Source organism: Lepeophtheirus salmonis, chromosome 7, assembly GCF_016086655.4.
Source record: "Lepeophtheirus salmonis chromosome 7, UVic_Lsal_1.4, whole genome shotgun sequence".
Classification (NCBI taxonomy): Eukaryota; Metazoa; Arthropoda; class Copepoda; order Siphonostomatoida; family Caligidae; genus Lepeophtheirus; species Lepeophtheirus salmonis.
The window spans coordinates 36848329-36874450 of record NC_052137.2 but is presented as its reverse complement, the minus strand read 5'-3'; the positions used below and the strand labels follow the sequence as shown (position 1 = coordinate 36874450).

Here is a 26122-nt window from a genome sequence, read left to right as displayed (position 1 = left end):
TTGAAAGAGACAGAAAGGGAAGTACTTTATATAAAATTTAAAAAAAAGTATATTACTTAATGTAAGGTTTAGCAACGAGCAAAAGTACTTCCATGCTCATCCAATTTTTTTTTTTTTTTCTCAATCTGTTATTATAATTATTATATTCTTGATATTCACTATGTGTGAGTTTACTCATGAAAAAAGGAAAGCCACTCAAGGGATTTATTGTGGAGATCTCTTCTATATAATTATAACAAAAGTTGTATGTTTGTTGATGTCTAAAAACTCCGGGTTAATGCCGGGTTCTAGGGCTAGTATAAAATAAAAATAATGAATGTGAAATTAAATTATGTTTGGCAACAAGCCAGGGCATGTAAAGCAAAGATAGTGAGCACTCTAGAGACTAAATTACTACCTGGCTTAATCATATTAAAATAAGATTTTCAAGGTGTTATTATTAGTATTTTGTCCTTGAAGAGAGAACATTTAGCTTTGAGTAACTACGTTTAAGTGTACTCATGAAACATTGTTCTATGGTTGATTACAGTAAAATATCAGGTACAACCGCTCTAAATTATATTCCAAATGATACTTATTTTATGAATAATTAAATACGGGATTAAACATGAATTTACCATATGTGCACAGCTCTGAGAAATACCGGGACCCCGACAAAGAAATACTAGTAGATAGGTATAATGTATTTATTTATTTTAAATCTAACACATTCATATTCGCAATTTCTTATTTTATTTTAACAGTTTATTGTTCATGACAAGAAATCAGCTCTCTTAAACGAACATAAATATATTTATGAATGCAAATGTAGGCATGTTACAAAATGCCGATTTACGGAGAGAAAAAACTTGCAAGAGGAGTGAACAAAAGTCTAGAAGTATTTTGGGGATTTCCATATAAATGCTGAATTTTCATTACTTAAATGGGAGAAATCAATTTTACGTCTTTTATATTCTATGTATATAAATTTTTAATCTTTCACCCAGTTTGAAAAAATCTTCAATCCGTTACTTCGTATAATCACATCACAATAAGTATTCTCAAGATAATTTTTAAAATTACAAATAAAGAATAATGGATATTATAAAAAGTCTTATGGATGTTTACAAATTTGTTAATCTAATATTTCGCAAAGTTTTAAACTAATTTGTTAATGCAAAGTATTTTGACCCGAAATAAGAACTTTCAATCTTATATGAAAGTAATTTGTCTTAATTTTAATCTCTCTTTTTTTTTTTCCTTGTTTTTTTTTCAATAATTATCATTTATTGTCTGGAGAGCGTGGGAACATATTCTTATACCCAAATTTCATATTAAACAATTCAAATGCAGGCATTTAAAAGTATCCTCTTTTGCACAATACTGTATTCTGTCATTCCTGCAAAATTTATTCCATTTTCTTGAAGGTTAAGGAAGTTATGTTGTTTTATAAAATATCCTATTTTATTAGATCATAGGTTTTGTTGTAACATAAACACTGGGAAAAAAAGTTGTGAAGTTTTGATGATAAATTGGTGTTAACTTCCTTAATTTTGATTCAAGAGACATCATTCTGGTATCAAATTGTTGGATTTTTTTTTACAAATATCTATTTTTTGAAGCATACATAGTAAAAGTGTACTAACATACTGAGACTTTACATACATGCCTTGATGCGTACAAATGTAGAATATACAAAATAGACACTTCTTAATCGTGGATTATTTTACATATTATTTTTTTGTTTTTAAATTAAAGATTTTGATCAGTTAATGTATTTTTAATCTTTATATGAAATGGTATACATACATATATATATTTTACAGGGATCTAATCTCTATCAATTATACGGATATTTGTATGGTTACAGGGGATATCCACCCTAACATACAGACCGAGAGAGAGTACTCATAAAATGTACTTTTGTTAATTATAATCTATGCGTGTATACTAGACAGGGTCTTAATATATTTTTTTTTCTCTCAAAATGTTGATTTGATTCCATTTGTAATAAATGAAGAAATATAAAGTTTGAGCCATACGGGTCAATTTTTAGAACTAGAACAAAACAATTTTTTGGGAAAAAATAAAAGAATTCTTATTTAAAAGATAGTCCATTTTAGTCGAAATAGAGAAGTTTATTGTGAATAAACAAATCAAAGGAAGAAAAAATATTTCAAAAGTGTACAAATCCGTTTTAACAATTTTTCAAATAGATTAGAAAAACTGAAACAAAAAAATTATATTATACATAAAAGACGAAAAATTGCGCACTATACGCGATACAGCGATATTTTATTAGTCATTAAAAAAATCATTTAAGGGAAATTTATTGTTACATTTTTGAAAGATTGTTTATTGCTCTAATAATATTATTTCAAATAAATTTATTACTTTTCCCGAACAAGTATTGCGTCAGATTTTATTAATTTGGTTCAGTTTTTGGATCAGTCTTTAAGACTATCTGTCTTTCAGACTGTTAGTAATAGGCTTTATTAAAAAAGAAGAAATCAAGTTGAGTGACGTCATCAAGGAACAAAAGTTTATATGTTTTACGACTGAATTGGATTGGAGTTAGACTGACCAGAACTGCAATCTTCAATACTAAATAAGGATTGAAACAATACTACCGGAGGGATCCACGAGATTATAAATATATATTTTTGGAATTAAAAAAAAAAAATTGAAAAATTAAATTTTTTTCAAAAAAATTTCCAATATTAAAATTTTTAAACCATTTCAAAAATCTACAGCTGTTCAAAAACATTAAATTTTTAAAAAAATTATAAACATAAAATTTTTGGAAAAAATTTGAAAAATTAAAAATTTAATTTTTTTAAAACATGAAAATTTTAATTTGTGCATAAAAAATTTGAAAAATTAATTTATTTTCAAAAATCTACAGCTGTAAAAAAAATATTAAATTTAAAAAAAAAATTTCAAATATTAAATTTTTCGAAAAAAGTTTCAAAAATCATAAATATAAATGATACATTAAATATTTTGATTTTTTTGGAAAAAAAAGTTGAAAATCCATAGCTGTCCACAATAAATAGAAATATTTGACCAAAAATTTTAAGCATTAAATTTTTAGAAAACAATTTCAAGCAATTAATTGATAAAAAATTCTAGTGATGAAAAATTTCAAAACTCTATAGCTATTTGCAGAAAATTAATCTTTTGGCAAAAAAATTAAAAAAATACACTTTAAAAAGTAAACATTTTGAAAAAAAAAATTAAAAAGTAAATATTTTGAAAAAAAAATCAATTATTTGATTTTCTTTTAAAAAGCAAACATTCCTTAATTTGAGGGGGACTACAGCCTCTCCAGGGTACCCTATAGTTCGCCCCTGACTACCTCCAACATTGGGAAAGGAAATATTTTATCAACCAGTCTAGAGTACACATCCATACGGATAAAATTAATTAATCATTAGGAGTAACTCACTCACATAGTCCCAATTTAAATAGAGGATAGATTTGTAGAAAGCATCAATGGGTATCTCCAAAAAATCATCATCAATTTATTTTTGTAGATTTTTATGAGCTGTCAATTTATTATCAAAGAATCTCTCAATCATTCCTTCAAAATTATGTACATACGTGGTAGGACATACACCCCGTACTTATCTAACACAAAAATACCCAATCTACTGGTATTTTGTTGTCATCTGTCGATTCTTTCGTCTCACTTGAAACGTCATGACTATTTCATAATAGTCATTCTTTTTGATAACTAAACAAAATAATAAGTAATAACATACTTTCGCTCCGCTTCAAAAAGGACATGAGTACAATTTAAGCTGATCCTTTGCCGTATATGGATATATATCTTAATACTTATAAAAAGAAATTTAGACTATCATTTCAAAATAAACATCTATAACTACACTTTTAACAAAATTTTACTAAACAATATTATAACACAGTAACGAATAGATAAAATAGGAATTTAATATTAGGAATATATATATATATTATGGGGTATCACGGAAGCCCAAAATTGAGCTATCACGCATTCTGATCCGTCAAAAATTGCAAATGGTAAATAGAAATCTGTTTTACTCAAAAAATATTGGAGTAAAATATGTACCCCCCTACCCTTTACGTCCGGAAAAGTTTCAGTTGGAAGTAAAAAAAAATTTATGAAATAAACTTTTTTTTTCTTATTTATAAAAACTCACTTATATAGAATAAAAAAATTGGATATTGACAGAATTTTCTCCTTTTCATAATAAATTTTTATCTTTTTTGTCTATTTTCGCACTAAACCCGGGGGCGCAACGTTTATCTCGCTGTAGAAGGAAGGGATTTAATTTGAGCAAAAAATTACATATTGTGCAATATCATTTTTTTCAGTACATAAAGTTTTTTTTATAAAAAAGGAAAAAAAAGTTTATTTCATAATTTTTTTTACTACTTCATACAGAAATCTTTCCGGAAAAAAGGGGGGGGTTTAAAAAAAAATTCCGGTGTTTTTCTTTTTAAAACGGATTTATATTTACCATTCCCAACTTTTGAGAGGTCAAAATGCATGATAGTTCAATTTTTGCCTCCCACGATACCCCCTAATATTTACATATGTAATTTATTTTAAATATTTGTGATAAATAATATAACAAGCATATCTGAGAGTAAAGAAATGGGTAAGATTGAACTATCAACTGATTTCGGGTCTTTTTTGTTTTTTTTTTGTTTTTTAAAGAATAGGTTGTGGTATACAATAAATGTAACGACGTGTGCAGGGTGAACGTTTTTTAATTTTCGGGTGGTCCGGTCAGTGATAGTTTTACAGGAGGGGGTGATAATATTTTGAAATGAATAAAATACTGTTTGAGTAAAAATATGTATCTTCAATTTATCCTTCAATACGACCTTCAGCTGTTTTCCAACAAAGCAATGGACATTTAATAAATTTATAGAAAGTATCTTAACCCTCGGAGCAGAATTAAAAACAGACAATCCCTGGTTAAAAAAGGACGGTTTGGTCGGGGTGACCAATTGTTAGCCAGCCATTTTTTCCAACTAACGGACTGTACTACATTTAATAGAAGGGAGAACAGCTAAATCAATTTCAACCAATCAATCTTTAAAACACTTTTATGAAGTAACAAAAAGTAGAAAATTAATAGTTGACACTTAAAAAATCAAAGGATTTTTTAATATTTTGGGGATACCTTAATTTCCCCTTATTTAGTGTTATGAGCAGTTTAACATTAATTAACCCTGGTAAACCAATGAACAATTACCAATTATTAATCATAGTCAATTAAGTACTCACCTAGGAAGAGGGAATCCCCAATGTTTAGGCAGACATTTTGTAAATTGTTTTGAGATCCATTCTGAGCATTGATGATTGCATAAAGATAGTAGGAATTTTCATATTGTAGAGTTGAGTATATTTTGCCTTGAAAAAAAAAAGTATTCATTTTCTTCTTGGAATTTTAAAACCCTTTAAAAAAGGTTATTTTGTTTTATTTCTGTACAATTTATAATTCAACCTTTGGAATGGACAATTATTATTTTTATCACATAGTGAAAGTTATGTATTTTATTAGCTGTTCTTAACTAATTTTAGACACCCATATAAGTACAACAACAAAAAAAACCAATCAAGCAACGCACTTCATATTTCAATGTGTCTATTCAAATACATAAAATGACGGCTAATATAAAATATATGCCCTATGGATGGACTACATAGTAGGTACAACTTTCTATTTAAATAGTTCAAAATAATATATATATATTTATTTTTTTGTGTGTGTTGTGGTGTTTTTCCGTCTGAGGTATTCTTAATTAATTATAATTATAATTTATGAAAAAATTCTTAAAATTTAAAATCTTACTTTTGCAAGAAGATGAATTTAAGTTGTCATTGAATAAGAGATAGAAAAGATTTGTACAATTTATGTATATTTATAAATACATGGAACATATTAAGTTGTCTTTTTAAATGAAGATGTCAAAGGTCAACTTATGAATTATCAAAATAAACATGTGCATTGCGTAAGGCTGATGAAGATGAGCACATATTTATGTAGTCAATAACTTAAAATGCTTATTAATATTGGTCATTCGATAATCATGTAATATTTATTAAGCATTGGCAACCTATGTACATATATAGGTAGGGGAGAGTGCTGCAAGTTGCCTCACTTTTTGGCGTATAATTCGGCCTGTAGAATGGATTTTGAGATCTAAGTTTTTTTGTTTCAATGTTTAAATCAATATGCCACTTTTGGTGTTAATTTTGAATTATGATTAGCTCTAATATCAATTCTTATGTTACCTCTCTAGTGATCATAGGTAAATAATTGTAGAAAAAACGAAAACCTTGTTTTTATGTATGTCTGTATGAATGTATTTCTGGAGTAAAGTCATTTTTAATCTACGAAATAACAATATAGTCATTTGAATAATATCTCGCGTGCGTTTTCAGCTATATCATATACATACTTTGATCGAAGATATAACAATGTTGACCTATTAATGAAATCTCACAGTCGTCTTGCATGTAGCATCAAGTGTGTATGAAGATGCAATAGAAATAGTTCTCCCTGATCGATATCATATTCATACTTTCGATCTAAGAAATAATAATGTTATGATAAAATATCTAACCCGTTTTGCATGTAGCATTGAGCGGGCGCATCATATTAAAAAATAAAAGTTAGTATATGTTTAGTATAGAGTTGTTTAAGAACGGTAAGTTAAAACGAATGAAATCTTGCAGGCGTTTGGTCAACATTTATTTAATACACCCTTATACAATAAAATATCAGTTGAAGATTAATTTTTAACCATTTGAGTGAGTAGCTACGGCTCAGGCAAGTAGCGTTCAAGAGACTAAAATATTATCTGGCTCATAACGTCATATTATTATTTTTTTCTCCAGCAGATATTATTATTCTTTCATTTTTGAGGAGGGAACATTTATATATTGAGTAACAACGTATGAGTGTGCACATGAAAAATGGTATTCCTTGGGAAGTTATCTTTCATATTATAAAAGCAAAATGTGTCTATTTGACGAATAAAAGGCAATGCTGGATATTATTTCTAGTTAGTTAAAATATATTATCATTCAAGGAGTTGTATTATTTTGCTGCAAGATAGGCTCCTACTTTGTTTCTTTGTTTACAAACTCATATATTAGAAAACAACGCTCAAAAAATATATATTTTAAACAATTTAATTATCCAAAAAAAAAAAGTATATATATAACATATTAGATATATGCAAAATGTAAATAAATTTAACATAAAAGTATTCAGTTTAACATAATCAAAGTGAAATCTCAAATTAATCATGGATTAGCTCTATTTAACTCTTAAACTAATCACATATATTTATAGTTTCATAGAATAAAATTAGTTGACGAAGAGAAAATTAAGAAAATAAAAATATTCCGAGGCTATTAAATCAAAAATACGTCACAGCTCACCCATGGAATTCTATAAACATACACGTCGTTACCTTTATTGTATAACGCAGCCCTTTCTCGAAAAGAAAGAGAAAAAAGGTTAAAATCAGTTAGTAGTTAGGCAGTTCTTCCAAAGTATGAAATAAGTATTCAATACTGAATTGTCCATAGCTTTAAAAAAAAGCTATTTCTAATTCATCATGTCAACGTAAAGAACACTGATCGGGAAAAAAGGAGAAAAATCACGAGCTGACAACAAAACACACCGTATACTTGTGTGTTAGCAAGTCGTTACATTTATTATATCACGCAATCTTTCCTCCATACAGAAACAGAAAAATGAACCAAACCCCTATGGTAATAAGCCAAATAACTCGGTCATGACAACTGCTATTTATCTCTTAAATACTCCAAGACTATTCTTGTCATATTATTTATCCACAATTTATAAAATAAATTACATATTTATACTTCATAATATTGAAATTCTACATAGTATTTTATTCCATACTGTACTATAATATAGTCTAGTAATATTTTATGAAAAGCATAGCCATACATTTGCATTTTTATACGATAGTCAAAATTTATCCATAAATTTAAAAAGATGGTGAAATCTACCTGTAACCTGTATATACGACAAGGGAATCAAGAAATTTCATTCCTATCCATTTTGAAAGAGAGCATAAGTATTATAACTTATTACTATTAGAGGAATGACCTATCAAACGAGACGAGGGAATTGACAACTGACAACAAAATACATGAGGTATTTTTGTTTTAGTGAGGCCACCCCGTGACGGAAGTATATCGTAGTCGTTCTTTGCCTTTTTTTCCACTTGAGTCATTGATTTTTTTATTTTATTAAACTTTCACACTTAAGTGCATAATTTGTATAAATGTTGTTATATTTTTATTCGTAATTCTTTGTGAAATATACACATTGATAAATATTGAGTTTTGTTTAAAATTTATAAAAATTATATTTGATCAGATAAAAGTTTGTAACTAAACATGTGACTTTGCTGAAATTTCTGTATCGACATTTTAGAAATGTTACAAAATATTATATTCAAACGTTATTCTATTCTTATTTATTGCGTCGTCCAAACTAAAACATTAAAATTGTTGTACTACTAAATAGTAATGTTAAGAACAGAAAGGCCGCTTTATGTATTTTTCTGTTTTATCCTCATTGTATTTTACATTAGATTAAATTTTTCTTTATGGAACTCTTCGGTTTTTATAAAAGTATAGTATGATTCCAAGGTTAATAGAATTACATGGTGTTACCATAATGCCGTATACAACTGATGTTTAACTTCCACCATGCTTTTAACATTGACGTCTAGATGAGTGGTAGCATGTTTTGTCACAATCTGTTTTTCTTTCCCAACAGTCAGTACTATGTATCAAATTGAACATTTTAGCAATAGTGACGTCATAGACTATAAGTGGTTGCGTGTTTTGTCAAAATCTACCTGTCTTGCGCAGCAGTCAGTACAATACATCAGATTGAAATTCTAGTATGCCCGATTACATTATGGTCATTTGGAAAAATGGCCAAATGTGGAGGTTTGCGCTTCACCGAGATACCATTTCAGTTCCTATTGTGCTGTTCAACTAACTTTTGCCCTCGAACAAATTCCCTTGCTTTGGCCCAGCGTAAGCACTCTATGCTGTACAAATTGAAAAATTGACCCATTTGAGAATAGATAAATGCTGTTTTCATATCGATAATCTAGAGTTCCATTTCAGGAATGGGTACATTCACGTCCCTCAAATAGCCGAAGTTAAGGCAATACCACCAATAAGGTTATTGCACAAACCTCCAGTAGCATATTGCGTAGTAACTTGTGAGAAATGAATGAAACCCAGCTTAGCCCATACCAGGGGCGTCTGCAGGATTATATATATATTATTTTTTTTTTGGGGGACATGGGTTTTTAGATTTTTTTAAATATGGAAAAATAAAATTTTTTGGAAAAAAATTTAAAAAATAAAATTTTTCATATGTTTATTTTTTGAGAAAAATCTTTAAAAATCCACAGTAGTTCACAAAAAAATTAAAAATCCACAGCATTTTTTGAAGATATATTTCAAAAATCCATCGCTATTGACAAAGAATGAAAATTTTTTGCAAAAAAATCAAAAATCCAAAGTTCACAAAGATTAAATTTTTTGGAAAAAAAATTTCTAAAATGTTTATTTCAAATATTAAATTTTTGTTAAAAAAATCAAATGATCAAACTTTCTAGTAAAAAGTACAAATTTATTAACTGAGGGTTGCTCCAGTCCACTCTCTATGGACGCCGCAGTATACATGAGGATATGTAGGGGGGGATCATAGTTCTTTAAGTTGAAAGAAGATAGACCACACACAAACAATGAGTACAAGGTAAGTGAGCAATAAATATAACAAAAATAAATAGTAAAACATAAGTAATGGTATTTTTCTGACCATTTAAACCTTCTTGGAATGTTAACTATTATAATACATACAACAATTTCCTTCTTTCCATACATTGCTCCGGAAATAGTCATGCTACGTTATTCATATTACCTATATAATACAATTCCATGGAGGTACAATTATTATATAAAAGAATTAAAGTTAAGTACATGAATACTAGTGTTGGGGTTTGTCTGAATATCTTAGACCGGTCTGAGACCGCTACGATTTCCAGGAGCGTTCGCAGGGGGTCGACTGGAGGGGCTGTAGGTAGCCCTCAGTTAAGGAATTTTTACTTGAAAGTATAATAACTGATTTTTTTTTTTTTTTTTCAAAAAATTTAATTTTGCAATTTTTCAATTGATTTAATTTTTGTGAACTATGGATTTTGCTAATTTTTTCTCAATAAAATTTAATTTAATTGTTTATCAATAGCTGTGCCTTTTTTGAAGTTTTTCTCCAAAATCTCCAAATTGAATTATGTTTTCAAAGAAATTGATTTTAGAAACTATTTTCCAAAAAGTTTAACTTTTGTAAACAGCTACAGATTTTTGATGGTTTTTTCAAAAAATAAAATATTTTGAATTTTTTTTACAAAAAATTAAATGTTTTTAGAACTGTGGATTTTTGAAATTTTTCTTCTAAAAATGTAATATTTGAATTTCTTTTAACAAAAAATTTAATTTTAGAAACTATTTTCCTAAAATTTTAATTTTTAGAAATTATTTTCCGAAAAGTTTAATTTTAGAAATTATTTTGGAAAAATTTAATTTTTATGAACTGTGGATTTTGAAATTTTTTTCTGCAAAATTTAATCGTTTGTCAAAAACTGTGGATTTTTGAAATTTTTCTACAAAAAATTTAATATTTGAAATTTGTTTTCAAAGAAAAAAATTTAGTAATTATTTTCAAAAAATTTTATTTGAATGAACAGCAGCAGATTTTTGAAATATTTTAAATTTTTTACAAAAAAATTAATTTTATGAGAACTGTGAATTTTAATTATTGGAGTTTTCAAAAAAAAAATATAAATGTCAAAAGTGGACTTGCGTCAAAGAAGTCCTTTTATTCTGACTTCCAATTTAGTAGCGATAAATTCCCAGCACTGAGTTTTTAGTGGACAGAACTAAATCAGTACTTTAACGAAGTTCTTTCTGCTTTGGTGTCAAAGAAGTTATGTTAATCTGACTTTCTTGTTAGTAGACTCTTCCAAGTCTTTCAAAGGAGTGGAATGAGAACTGGCACATCAGAAAATAACGCTATGATTTGTGTTTCGAAATTCTGAATATTGACCTAAAATAACGTTATACGAACTTGAATGTGTTGCTTAAATCATATTTGTACAACAGATAAATCTGGATTGGGGAAAATTGGTACATGGATTGAGACCTTAAAAAATAGATCTTGATATAGAGGCCAAAGAAATCGATCCACGATTTGAAAACAATTCAATATCGGTCTACGGTCTGAGATCATGGTCTGGATCGAAATATTGGTAAAAAATTACTTAAAACCCAACCGAACAAAAAAAAAAATTGATCTTGGACTGAGTCACAACACTAACCTATTTATTTGATATTTTTCTGGTTTCATACCTTCGCAAGGAGGAGGTGGTTAGCAACTTCAAGGAGTGGTATAATTTTCACCTCATTTGCAGAAAAATCTATGCATTTCCTCATTTGTTCATTTATGGTTGAAATTCGGATTTAATTTTATTTTAGCTCTAATTAATATTCGTTAATTCCCTATTTTTGAGTCCTACTCTCTTATTATACTCCAGGAGGGCCCACTTGTTCCTATTTATATACAGTTGGACTGTCTTACATTATTTCAAGAGTTGTTATCATATCATTTAAAAGAGCTTTGAATATGATGTATTTATTAAAAATAAATACATCATTAAAATTTGTCAATGAATTGAACTTTAATATCATTTCACTTATTAGGAGGATAAAGGAAAGGGAAAGAGAGAAAGAGATATGAAGCAGCAAAAAAAATCATAAATATTTTGCACATACTTTAAGAACTGGTTATTTTAGCCCTTTTTTTAACAAAATTTATATACATATATATTCTTCATTAAGTGATAAGAAGGGTTAAAAAGAGTATTTTTGTTAAACATGCACCACTTGTCCTTGGAGAGTCTCTTTATCATCCCCCCTCTTTGTATTTGTGGTGTGTTAACATAAAATCAATCCGACAAGAAATCAATAAAAGAAGAATATCACAATTTATTTTAATGTAAAATTTCAAATAAACAGCCCAATATCTCATAGACATCTGAGTCGACTTGTATTCAATTCAAATTTGTGGGTTGAGTGTAGGTAGATACTCAAGAATTTTAAATATAATTTAGACCCTACGTTTAGTTAAAGATACATATATTGGCCCTGAGATGGCCCCTTCCAAATAGAATCAATAATTTTATCATTCTTTTATTGTGACAATCCTTTTTGACTACATTGAGTTATATGTTATTAGAAAAGTTTAAAAGCCGTTTTCACCTCTACATGTTTTTATTTTGTGCCATTTTTATGTCATACTTTTGAAGCAAAAATTGGTAATTCAACAATTTTCTACACTTTTTATTCAATAGGTCCCCCTCCAACCGAAGCACAACTGGCCTAGATGAAGTCCGAGGACAAGTTGTTCCACTCCATCGTGATCACGATCTTCAGGCCATTGACATTCCGGTGAGAAATCTTGTTAGGCTTTACCTCCAAGACACACCAAAGAGTGAAGTACAGTGGGCTCACGTCAGCTGAGGACGAAGGCCAGAAGTCTGCATGCCAGAAGGCAGCCATGTTCTCCTTGCAGAAATGCTGTTCCTTCTTGGACGTGTGTGCTGGGGCGCGCATCGTCTTTGGTAAACACATAGTTGTCCCTGAGGAACGTACTCTTCAAACATGGTACCTGAGAACCTTGCTGTAGACGTCCGTGTTGACTCTCTCAACGCCCTAGAAGAAGTAGGGAGGCATCTTGCTGATGTCGGATGCCACGACCCCGAGGAACATGACCTGAACTGGATGTTTGGTTCTGAAGGTTTCTTTGACCTGAGCTCTTGATTCCACCAAGAAGTGATTATTTTTCTTGTTCAGAACAGCTTCCACCCTACAGATCTTTTGGTCGGAGATCTACTTGTGTGTAGAAGAGATCGCAAACCCTCTGCCGTTTTGATTGTGGCTTGAACATTTTTGATCGCACAAAAACAAAATAAGCATCAAATTGTAGCTTTTTGTCAGTTCTTTTGAATAAATCCAAGAATAAAATTTTCAGAATTTTAGAACTGAGACTAGACTCCCTGGAAGAGGATTCTAATTCTTAAGTCCTCAGCCTGTATTTGTGGCACACCAAAGGGTTAAGTAAAAATATTTGTTGATGGACATTGACAATAAGTTATTGAATAATACAAATAAATGTGTTTTTTGTCTACCCAAAAACAATCTTTAAAAAATCAAGAAAAGGAGAAATCTTCCTAGACATTTTTGAGTCAACCATGGGCATTATACTCAAACTTGTGGTTTGAGTTATATACCCAACAACTTCAACTCTGGGTTTAAACATTTATTAGATTTTAAAGGCCCCCGATATATCATTTTAAATCAAATCTATCAGTCATATATATATATATCTTACACAATTTGGGCTTTGTAATAGTTATAACTTCTAAAAGCAAATTCTACAAGTTGCAACCAAAAAACGAGGCGAATAATTAAATTAAATGAAAAATCAAGAAAGAGAGAAAATCCCAATTTATTTTTTTACCTCATATATACATAATTAAAGACTTTGTATTCAAATTTGGTGGTTGAGTTAAGATACCTAATAATTTTGAATAGAGTTTAGGACCTTTATTTGATTTAAGTTTTAAGTTTGATTCCAAATAAACTTGATCTGATTAAGCCCCTTTCAAATATAATCGGCCAATTCATCATACATTTATTGTGACGATCAATTTTGTCTACTTAAAATGCAATTTCTGACGTATCCAAAAGGTTAATAAGATTAATTAACCTAATAGTAATTGAAGATAATTTCACGAGGAATACAAATATTTACTTAAAGAAAAAACATTTTGTATTGACGATCCACATTTTTTAGGTTACTCTTAAGGTGAATACATTTTTCACGAAAAATGTTTTGCATTTCTTCCTATGGGCTTTTATCACTACCGATTTTATTATTTCGTTTTTTGTTTTTTTTACTCAGTCAGATATATATAATGATGATCTTCTGTTCTAAGCCTATGTACACACAATACATGTATGTTGTTTTTCTCAAGGAACAGTTGTTCATTCTTAAGTTGTCGTTATTTGTTTTTCTTAAAATTTATTAACTTACATATTTTCTACCAAATGTATAAATTATTATTATTAATGTTATATTAGAGAGAGAAAACCTGTTTGAAATATGGAGCATACAGTTATTTAAGATGTAAAATTAACATCATCACATCACTGATACAAAACAACGTAGAATCGTCATGACTAGAGTCAATATGGTCTATTCCTTCTTTCAGGTGACGGTCATTTCTTTTAAATGTCAATTTCTATATATATTAGTGGGTAAAACCTTAGATGTGTCTTCTCTTACTTTCTTTGTAGGCCAATCAAAAGGAATTTAATGGAAACGCATCATTAAATTTATTACTCTGCATACATATATATGTTATCATGAAATGAAGATTCGGTGAGAGTCGATCAAGCAAAAAAATAGATAGAAAAAAAGGGAAATAATATAACATATAGTTTATAACATCTGCCAGGGAAAGAAGACATCAAAATTTCATAGTCAGGGGTCTCTGCAGGAGGGGGGCTGGAGGGACTGTACACCCAAATCAATTGGTTACTGTCTTTATGATCCCAAAATTATTGCGGTGTGGAAAGAATTTTAAATGGAGAAATAGGGGTATAGAATTCTTTTCTAAACAAAAGGCCATTTGATCAAATTGGCCGGCCCAAAAGTTTGAACTTTAAAAAAACTAATCCCTCTACAAATAAAATCCTGCGGACGTCATTTATTAGGAGGTTAATTCGACATTAAATCATGGAGGGGCTCAATAGGGATTTAGGAGTAGTACATAACTAGTGGAGTAGTCTTGGTGATGATCAGAGACTCACTTCAGGAGGAGAAGCAAGCAACAGGTATGAAAATGCAGACATCCTTAAAAAATAAAAAGCACACACCAATTGGCGCCTCTCTGTCTACAACGAAAAAGGTAATATAGAAAAAAATATATAGGTAATGGGCCTCTCACAAAACCTGTTATTGACCAAATAGGTACTATTCAAAGTACATAGGTACATATCAAACCAAAGGAAGGTAATAATATGCATGAATGATTAGTGATGTACCACGATCAAAACTCGTAAATTGGTACTCTAGTCTTATGAAGCAAATAAAAAAAAGACACAAAACTCGGCTCATGGGTGCAAAAAGCAAAGTATTGCTGGGAACTCGTTAAAAGATGGGATTTTTTTTTCAAGCCCATTATAACACGTAAATCTTCCTAGACATACTTCTTTTCTGTACAAAATTTGTACTCAAAATCCCAGTTTGTTTTAAATATAATCTTTGTTTGATTTTTTTAAGACTAGCGGGAGTACTCGACATTGCTTGGAATTAGTTAGCCGTCTAAAAACTTTTATTTTTCTATATATTATCATTAATATGCATTCATATTGATAAGCATCAGTTCCACTAAAAACATATTTGTTACAAGTTATAGCCAGACTATAGTAAAATAATGATTTATTGACCATTGACTTACGCTCATAACCACGATTCAAATAAGTTAAACTAATTTTTAGATTAATTTTTGGAACATAAATTACTAAAACAATTTGGTATGGTCATAAGTACCTTATTTTGAATGTTCTGGTATCATAGTATTATTGTTATTATAAGATCCTTTTGTATGTGCAATATATAATATATTGCACATACAAAGAGAGAGAGCCCTCTAGAGAACTACACACATTTTTTAATGACAAGTTTAAATAATTCATAAAAAAATATGATTTTTTTGACTGACGAGTTTTCTAGGGCGCAAAAAGTGTTAAAGTGAGTATGGAATGTTCAGGCGAGTAACGAGTAAAACTCGTAATCCCTCGAGTACTTTTTTTTTTTTTTTTTTTTTTGAGACTCCGAAAATACTCATGTAGTAAAAATTCAGCTCGCTGCACATCACTATGAATGATTCACTCACTAAGAGGGGGAGGAAATACCAAACCCATCAACCAATTGACGTATTTACATATGTATTCACAAACATGATTGAATGAAATGTAATTACTGAATAAACTTAATATTTTCTTTTCTTATTATTATTATTTTTTTGCACGAGAAAAACACCAAACATTGACCTCGAAAATGACAGAACAACGAATAAATAATAATAACAACAATTGATCCTCCTTCATATTTTCAAAGGATTGTCCTTGGGTTGAAGGAATCAGCAGGGAAGTAGCATCAATATTATCACTCTGCTTGGTCATAGATAGATAAGCCACAAAGGAAAGTAGGAGGAGTCTCTCTGCACATATCAAGTGTGTGCCTGAGAAGAGTTAGTGTGAAGCGTCTGGGTACAAGATGTTTTATTTAAAGATTTATTTAGAAAACTCATCTTTTTCCATACTGAATAATAAAAATAAAAATAATGTATAACTTAGCAAAAAATATGTTTTTAATTAGTTTGCTTGAAAATGTACTTGGGAACAGATTGGGTCTTTATGAGAATATAGAAAATCCTCGAAAGCATGGAGGAGATCTTAGGGAAGCCGTGGTGCAAAAGGTAAACTAGGATATATTTAAAAATATTAAAAAAATGGTATTGTATATGAGAGGATACTAAATTCCAATGATACCCTCATTTTTATATCTGATAAGTTGCGTTATATTCAATTCAAAACATTCCGTGACTCAAAAATGATTTTTAAAGTGCAATCTGCATACATATGTGATCTACATTCATAAATGAGAATAGATGTGACCACTTGCTTATGATTTTGAAATATTCATGCAGATTGCCAAATTTCCTTATATTTGCCCATGGTTATTATATTAAAAAGCATATGGTGATATAATTAGACTTTTGCCCTTTTTTTTATATTTTGAGACTACGAAGGACAATCTAATTTTGAAGGGTTATGAGTTAAATACAAAGATATTAAACCTTTTTTTATATTTCTAGACTCTCATTGAGGTCTTTTATGCTCTCGGCTTTGGCTATAAACATCTTTATATCCTTAACTATTGCCAATCCCCGACCCAAATCCAAACCCCAAAATGGAGAAGAAGAATATTATTACACCGAATATGGAGAAGATTATGAAGGTGATAATGATTACTATTACGACAATTATGATGAGTATGGAGCTGAAAGGGGTAAGTAGCTTGGTGAAATGTCTATAGGATAAAAAATATTATCTCCATTCTATGACTGTTTTAGGACCTCAACGCGGGGATCAGTCTCCTTCTGAGCGCCCAGAAACAACTACAGTTACGACTAAAAGTATGAAAAATAGGTTTCTATCCAAGTTACTAATTACTTTATTTGCTTGAATTTTCACAGTTGAAGTTGTTCGAGTTTTAAGCAAGAATCGTCCTTCTTACTACTGGTCTATTGATGAGGGTATTGAAGGATATCTCATGCGTACACCGACTATTTATCGTGTCGTTTCACCTGGTCTACACGGAGATAACAGTGTTAGTTTTGAAGTCGAAAATAGGCCTGGCCACTATCTTATTCATCGTGATGGTCAATTGTTCGTTGAGGAATTCCGAAACAATCCAACATTTAAAAGAGAAGGCTCTTGGATTATTAGACAGAACCAATTTTTCAATGGTTTCACATCCTTTGAATCTGCAATACGGCCCGGATATTTTATCCGACATAGAAATAGGCGTCTTCAACTATCTGAAATTTTAAGTGATAGAGATAAAGAAGATGCTGCATTTCAGATGGTTGATCCTTACGGTGGAGGTATAGTAGAGCGTAAGTTGCTTCTTTCTTTTAAAAGAAAAAAAAATACTAAAATTATCTTTTAACTAAAAAGGGTATGACCGATGGAAAAGTATGATTGGAAGAACTTTGAGAGTAGAATCAAGGGCCATGCCGTCTAATTATTGGTGGGTCAGTAGGCCTAGAAGCGATTATCCAAATGAACCTCTACCTAGTGCATTAAGAAGAGAATGGCATGTGTTTCGAATGGTCAATGGCCTAGGAGGAGAAGGTACTGTTTCCTTTGAGTCCACTTTACAGCCTGGCTACTTTCTTAGAAATCGAGGAGGCATACTTACTGCAGAACGAGGACAGTCTAGAGATGGTGATTACCGAAGAGAATGTTCCTTCAGAGTAACGGAAAATAAGTTTTTCGATGGGTATGTTTCATTTCATGATATGAGAAACGAAAACCTGTGGATTAGACAAAATAACGGTGCTCTTCAACTAACTGAATTGAGTAACGATAGTGACAAAAGCGATGCATCCTTTTTGATGAGTGAAGTAGAGTTTGTAAGGCCTCCACCTCTTCCAAATAATGAAAGACCCCCTCCACCTCCTCCAAATACTGAAAGGCCCCCTCCTCCGGTTACAAGACCACCCCCTCCTCCAATCACAAGGCCACCACCTCCTCCAATCACGAGGCCACCACCTCCTCCTCCAATCACGAGGCCACCACCTCCTCCTCCAATCACGAGGCCACCACCTCCTCCAATCACAAGACCACCTCCTCCACCCATTACCAGAGCACCCCCTCCTCCTATTACAAGGGCACCTCCTCCAAACCTCGAACCTCCTGTCACCCGTCCACCTCCTCCACCAATTACTCGTCCTCCCCCTCCACCCGTTACTCGACCTCCGCCACCACCTTGGCCAGTCACACGACCACCACCTCCTGAGGTTACTCGTCCTTCCCCACAACCTCGTCCAAACACTAGACCTCCACCACCACGCACAACATCGATTGCTCCGAATTATGGTAGTTATGGAGAAAATGAGTATTATAGTACATATCCTTGTGCTGATTACAAACCTGGAGAAGACGATCTTCAAAATTTCGACTTCATAAGAAAATTCCAATTAGATGTTAACCTTGATGGCTATCCCGGAGTTTCTCGTGTGAGAGGCTCAAATCAGATGCAAACGGCTTATGGAATCGATTCGAGTGCAGATCTAAGTATGAGAACAACGTAGGTGTTATACTCCATTGTCATCATATTACAAAGATATAACTCTGAAAAATATTTCAGTCGAACATTTAACCAAGGTCTACCCGAGCAATTCAGTTTTGTTACAACATTTAGAGCTAAAGAACCCATTCAAAATCGTTGGCATTTGATTCGAATTACTGATGGATCAGGTAACCCACAATTTGCTGTTGGATTAGACCCAAGACGTAGAACCATTGAATTTTCAATCATGAAGTATGACAGGACTCTTCAAACGCTCACATGGAATAAGGATGATATATTTGTTCCAGTGGACCAATGGACCAAAGTTCATTTTGGTGTATTTAGAGATAATGTTTTGTTATACGTAAATTGTGAACCTGTTGGTGCTCAGCCTCTTGAAGTTGTAGATTCTCGTATTAATTTGAACGGAGAAATTTTGATTGCAAAAGATGCAGACTCATCTGCTACTATGCCTGTAGACCTTCAGTGGATGGTAATGACTTGTGATCCTGATAGTGTAAGACGCGAAACTTGTGATGAACTACCTGTAAGTATTTAAGACAATGCGAACTATTTTAATGAGATTTATGTATTCGATGTTTTATGAATAGCAAAAGGAACAGCCGCAACTTCCCCAATGTGAAAAAACTTGTCCTGCCGGACCACCAGGATCTCAGGGCCTTCCAGTAATTTAATAGACTAATAATCTAGGTATTTGTAAAATATTTAAAAATTGATTTTTAAAAGGGACGAGGTGGGAGACCAGGAGAAGTTGGAGAAAGAGGGGCACCGGGTCGACCAGGCAATACTGGTGAAACTGGAAAACAAGGTTTTCCTGGATTACCTGGTGAAATTGTAAGTACATTAAATTTACTTACATGTTCTATAAATTGTTTATGAGCGTTTAACTTCTAGGGTAGACCTGGAGTTCAAGGATCACCTGGTTTGAGAGGTCCATCTGGCCCTGAAGGATTAAAAGGAGAAATAGGTCTTCCTGGTCCTCTTGGACCACCTGGAGCTCGTGGAAAAGAAGGGCCTAGTGGCAAGCCAGGCCCATCAGGAGAGCAAGGACGTCCTGGATTACCTGGTCAACAAGGAAAAACTGGTGAACGTGGTCCAGCTGGTGATATAACTACTGTTGTTGGACCAGTTGGTCCTCCTGGTCCAAAAGGATCTGAAGGATTGTCTGTAAGTTTTGAATAGATTTTTAAAATTGGGCTTTCTTCTTACTGATACACTTGAATGTTTAGGGCCTACCAGGATTGGATGGAATTCCAGGAGCTAAAGGAGAAAGAGGAGAAGAAGGTGAATTGGGTTTATCTGGTAAAGATGGAAGAGATGGTTCACGAGGGCCAAAAGGAGACATAGGCCAACCTGGTCCTACTGGACTACCCGGAAGATCAGGAAGAGATGGTCAGCCAGGGCCCCCAGGAATACCTGGAGCTCTAGCTGCTGGAGACAGTGTTCCAGGTGCACCTGGTCCCAGAGGTCAAGACGGAAATCCTGGTTCTCCAGGTATTCCTGCAGCTAAAGGAGAGCGTGGAGAACGAGGGGATCAAGGTGAAAGAGGAGATGATGGATCTCCAGGATTAAGAGGAAAGCCAGGTCCACCTGGTAAAGATGGTACTGTTGGAGAAAGGGGTCCCCCAGGAGAAGGTGGGGCAAGAGGAGACCCTGGAATACCGGGAAAAAATGGTCCTCCTGGACCAACTGGTGCTTCGGGAGCAGTCGGACAACCTGGTCTTGAAGGGCCTCCAGGACTTCCTGGAGATTCTGGACCCAGTGGGAGACCTGGTGAGAAGGGAGAAGCTGGGCGCGATGGTAAAGACGGAGATGGTGGACAACCTGGTTTACCTGGCCCACCTGGAAATAGAGGGAAATCAGGAGAAGATGGAATGCCTGGTGTTCAAGGTCTTACCGGTGAAAAAGGACCTCCTGGTTCTCAGGGATCACCAGGAATGACTGGTCACAAAGGACCTCCAGGAAAACAAGGGGATACGGTAATTTTATATTATGCGCTGTATTATCATCAAAGTGCAACAAACATATTTTAGGGATTACCAGGAACTATTGGTCCAAGAGGCAAAGCTGGACCAACGGGTCCTATTGGAGTAACGGGAAAACCAGGTCCTAGAGGTGGTCGTGGATTTCCTGGTATTGAAGGACAAACTGGTCTTCCGGGAAGACAGGGTCCTGTTGGGCCTAGAGGAAAACAAGGGCCACAAGTAATATCAATTTGCAGATTAGGTCAACTGTTTATGAATTACCTCACTTTTAACAGGGAATACAAGGTAAATCAGGAAATTCTGGGCCACAGGGTCTACCAGGGCTTCCTGGTCAATCTGGAAAACCCGGCCCTCCAGGTCCTCCAGGACCACCGGGTGAGACTATTACTGTGATGCCTAATGCTATTAGTAGTAGCAATGGCTCACCTGGTCCTGAAGGACGGCAAGGGTCTATGGGACCTTCAGGACTTCCTGGGGAACGAGGGGCAAGTGGAGAAAGAGGTCCATCAGGTGGTATGGGAATGCCAGGTATTCCAGGATCACCTGGTTCTCCAGGTATATCAGGACCACCTGGTATTCAAGGAAGACCAGGGCAGAATGGAAAAGATGGAAGACCAGTAATTAATCTTGATATTTTTTTTTTTAGTATTGAATATATTGAAAAAGTTTTATATTTTTAGGGACGAGAATATAGTGAAGAAGACTTAAGAGATATATGCGCTTCTGTTCTTAGAGGTTTATTTTATATCTATTAATTGAAACTTTTTATATTATACTTCCAATGATTTTAATTTTACAGATCGTTTGTCAGAATTAACTTCTGGATTGAGAGGACCTCCAGGGCCCCCTGGAAGAGGATACAGAGGTGTTCCAGGAAAGTCGGGTCCACGAGGTCCTATTGGTGATCCTGGAATACAAGGAGAGCATGGTCAGAGAGGTTTTCCAGGACTTCCAGGAATGCCTGGACCTTATGGTAGCTCCGGTCCGAAAGGAGACCGAGGTGATAGGGGAGATCATGGCCCTCCTGGAATAGGTGAAAGTGGACCAATGGGACCGAGGGGTAATCCTGGACCTATTGGTCCCAGAGGAGTAGGCGAACAGGGGCCTATGGGTGAAAGGGGAGCCCCTGGAAAACGAGGTATTTTTTTTTTATAGCTCAATTTTAAATTTCTAAAATATCCCATTAATGACTTAAGGTAAACAAGGAGTGGCTGGTGGACCTGGACCGATAGGCCCACCCGGATACTGTGAGTTCTGTGACGTACTTGCTCTTCAATCTAATAGACAATCTTCAACCAAAAAAGGACCATAAACTTTTAACCTTATATACCGATATGGTATTGTTGTTTCTGTGATGTTAATAATTTAGTACATAAAATAATGTAAACCAATATTTTAGTGATGATGTATATGAACTTATATATATTTATATTTGTTGATATTGTATGAATGTTACACAGTGGTGAAATAAAGATAAAAAGCTGACAAACAAGACGTTCATTCCATTCTCACTCATCATAAGTCATTACTATACTGTTACTAAGGGTTTGACCTTGCCCCCCCCACCTACCCTCTCTCCAAATTTCCGTGTTTTTCATCTGACAAATACTCGCTTGTCTGCTTAAGAGGAGCAATGCCTAGGTAAGTCAATGCACGAGAGGTAGAAGGAAACAATGGAAAAAATATTTTTTTAGGATGACTCACTATACATGCAAACGAAGATCCTTCACATAATATAACAGGGCAATTTTAAAACATTTATCCAAGACATATGGCAACATTTATTGAACTTCCAACATTATAACTTTTTCTAATTATTATATCTTCTCATGATCACAATTTCAAAAGATATGAAGTACATAAATAGAATGACTTATATTAGTAGAAAATCTTTAATATTTATATAAATACATAAAAAAAATAACTTATTGGCTGCTAACATTATCCAAAATTTCGAGCTACCGGCGTAAAAACTCAAACTTTATAGGGAAAAAGACAATGTTAAGATAGAGTCTGTTAATTAGAGGGGTCCAAATCATTTTTCAAGAAGAAAATAAATTATATCCCCAGTCTTTTAAATACATTGTAGATCCAGATTATCTTTATTTCTCATCCTTTTCTTTGGCACCATATTTAAGAATTCTAGTAAATTCAATATAATCAAACATTCCTGATTTGATAGGAGCCTCTCTGTACATCTCATCAACTTCCTCATCAGTAAATCGATCTCCCATTGTTGTTAAGAGCTCTCTTAACCTATCTTCATGGATAACACCTGCATTTTCTTCATCAAAACAACCGAATGCATTTTTTATAACCTCTTCAGGATCCGTTCCCTGAAGTCGCTCGCCAAAAAGCGTCAAGAACATAGTAAAGTTAATGTTACCAGGTGCATCACTTATCATTGCCTCCAAATATTCATCAGTAGGATCCTAGAAGGCAAAAAAATCAATAAATATATATACGTACAAACTAAATGTTTTACAGATATATAAGGGTCATTTACAAGAATATAAAAAACCTCTTTAGGATCATAATAGTTAACATTGAATTAAAGGTGAATCATTTAAAAAAAAATTATATGAATTCGTTTTCTAATTGATAGAACTGCATCGATAGTTTGATGGCATCAAATTTCCAAAAGGAATAATTTAACATTGAATTTCTGGCATGAAGAAGAAGCTATGACGTAATTAAGTAATATGCAAATCAGCAACAATTATTAGTATGAATTGTACTAAAAAAATAAGATGAAAATAGAAGAGTAGAATAAGAAGCGTGATTCAAGGTAAATGAGTAATAGAATGCCCTCTGAAAACTAATAAATCGTTTTCAATGACGTCAAAATAGCTTCCTATTTAAAGTAGACACCATGTTCAAAGTTGATATTTTTAGTACATCAAATGGCCAAATCTCCAAAAAACCTTGATTACTCCATCAAATGACTTCAATAAAAATCATAAACTTTACTCTTGAATTGAATATTATGGGATACCATTGGAATAAACAGTGATACTTTAATCAAATCCAAGAAATACAAATGTACCACAAAATCCCTAGAAATGGCTAGATTAATTTTTTGATTGATTGGGAACGACATAAGTAGAGTAATTAGCGAAAAAATATTTTTCTTTCCATTGTAATAGTTGATTTTGATCTACAACATGGAAATCAAATTGTAAAACGATGCAATAACATCTTTTTATTATATTTTAGAGTTAGATATATAGGGAAAATATATTTTATATAGAGGGTAAACGTTTATGTATTTTTATTTGATTGACCCATTTGTACATCCAATAGTTTACTTCTTTCATTAAAAATTAATAAAAATAGGGATTAGAGTGTTTAACACCTAAATTGGCCCCTCATGACGTGAAAACGCTTTATACGCAAATTAGCAGCGCAGATATTAATATAATATTCGTTTGATTCGAATGCAATAGGGGAGGAAATAGAAGCGTCGAATAGGGGCGTGACTCGTGCTAATGGAAATGACTCGTTTAAAACTAATTTATGAGGGTCTAGAGCTCTTTAAATCATGATGGAATATAAAAGTGTCAAAGAAGATCCAGAATTGCAATTGGGGAAAGACGCGGAAAAGCGTAGTTGCGTCATTGGAACCTGGAACGTTACGCACCTTGCCTAAAGAGGCCAACATATCGTGAAGATCTTCTTTACAGATGAATCCATCCCGATTTTGATCAATCATATTAAAAGCCTCCTTGAATTCAGAGATCTGATCCTGATTGAACATGGCGAAGACATTCGAAGTGGCTCTTTGAGCCCTCTTCTTGGTGGTACCTCGACGAGTTGCAGTTTTACGAGAAGACATCTTGAAAAATACAATATTAATAAATATAATAATTACAAGACAAAGTCACAAACCTTGAAATGGAATAATATGAAGTTGGAGAGATGAGACAGAAGTAGTGAAGTAGTGAATTGAAATGAGTTGGGATGGGAGGAGAATGACGGAGAATCAACTGAAAAAAGAGAAGGGATTTTTCTCTTTCTCTTTCTTCTCTCTCTTTTTCCTTTTTTCACTTGACCAATAGCGTTAAAGAACTTTTTCTCAGGACTCACTGTGGATCTTTTTCTAATCATCTTATTGGTTCGTCATCTTAGCTACAAGCTTTGACAAACATGTCCTTCTCATATTTTTTAAACCGAACCCTCTTTAGCCTATGACTCATTTCTTCAGGATTACCTCCTTATAGCTGATAATAATTAATAAGGTACATGGCCTGCATGAGTATATTGTATTGAGTCTATAGGTATGGAAGGAAGGAATTGATAGACGGAGATGCAAAGGTCCACAAATGATTTAAATAATGAAATCACAAAGAATAGTGTGTTCTTTAATGGGCGTCCGGGTGGTCTGAAGAGGATGTAGCCCCCTCCCAAATTAAGGGATTTTTGTATTTATCAGAGTAAAATTATCTATTTGTGGGTAAAATTTTAAATCAAAATGTAAAAACAAGGGTAAATTTTTTAAAGGATATTTTTCCATAAAAAAAGGTCAAATTCAGGTCTTAGATCAAAAATATTTCAAAAAAATTAAGCGCTCGCCTCAAAAAAAAAAAAAAATACATACTCGTTATTTGTTTATGGCAGGTCCCTGGTATCTTTCGCTCAGAATCACGTAACCAATTTATTAAGAAAAAAAGATCTTATATTCATGTATTGAGGAGCGTTGTCTGCAAGGAGCTAATTTTACGTCAGGATATTTCTCCCTCACCCCCCTTCGAAAATATCGTACCTCTATCCATATGGATTGTATCGTCAAACCACTATTATTTACATAATACAATATCTCATACAACTGCAAATATGGAAACATTTATAAAGCGTCTTTGCAGAATATGAATCATCAAAAATGTATATTTAAATATCTGACTGTTAATCTCTAATAGTCATCATGTTTAAACATGAATTAGTTCAACCATTTTACACTTGTTTAGTAAATATAATTTTGGTCCAATATATTGATTAACTGTCAGCTTATTTATTAACTATGTTTAAATTGAGTAAATTTTAAATATTGTGTTTATTATTGGATATAAAATTTCTATTATTTTTGAA

General features: G+C 32.6%; 2 protein-coding genes across 2 annotated transcripts; one reads left to right on the top strand and one right to left on the bottom strand.

The window, feature by feature from the left end:
- Window positions 1-16425: 16425 nt before the first annotated feature.
- Window positions 16426-22526, top strand: LOC121121786 (uncharacterized). Its single transcript, XM_040716761.2, has 15 exons — window positions 16426-16650; window positions 17050-17243; window positions 17308-17370; window positions 17431-17853; window positions 17915-19049; window positions 19110-19578; window positions 19643-19717; window positions 19779-19886; window positions 19947-20219; window positions 20282-21031; window positions 21086-21256; window positions 21313-21654; window positions 21718-21772; window positions 21837-22175; window positions 22234-22526. Exons 1-15 carry the CDS (start codon window positions 16616-16618, stop codon window positions 22347-22349), a joined length of 4548 nt encoding a protein of 1515 aa, XP_040572695.1. The 5' UTR covers window positions 16426-16615; the 3' UTR covers window positions 22350-22526.
- A 258-nt stretch (window positions 22527-22784) lies between these two features.
- On the bottom strand, window positions 22785-25848 carry sqh (Myosin regulatory light chain sqh). Its single transcript, XM_040716763.2, has 3 exons — window positions 24926-25848; window positions 24678-24872; window positions 22785-23469 (listed from the first exon to the last, which is right to left on the bottom strand). The coding sequence occupies exons 1-3, from the start codon at window positions 25142-25144 to the stop codon at window positions 23140-23142; spliced, it is 744 nt and encodes a 247-aa protein (XP_040572697.1). The 5' UTR covers window positions 25145-25848; the 3' UTR covers window positions 22785-23139.
- Window positions 25849-26122: the final 274 nt, after the last annotated feature.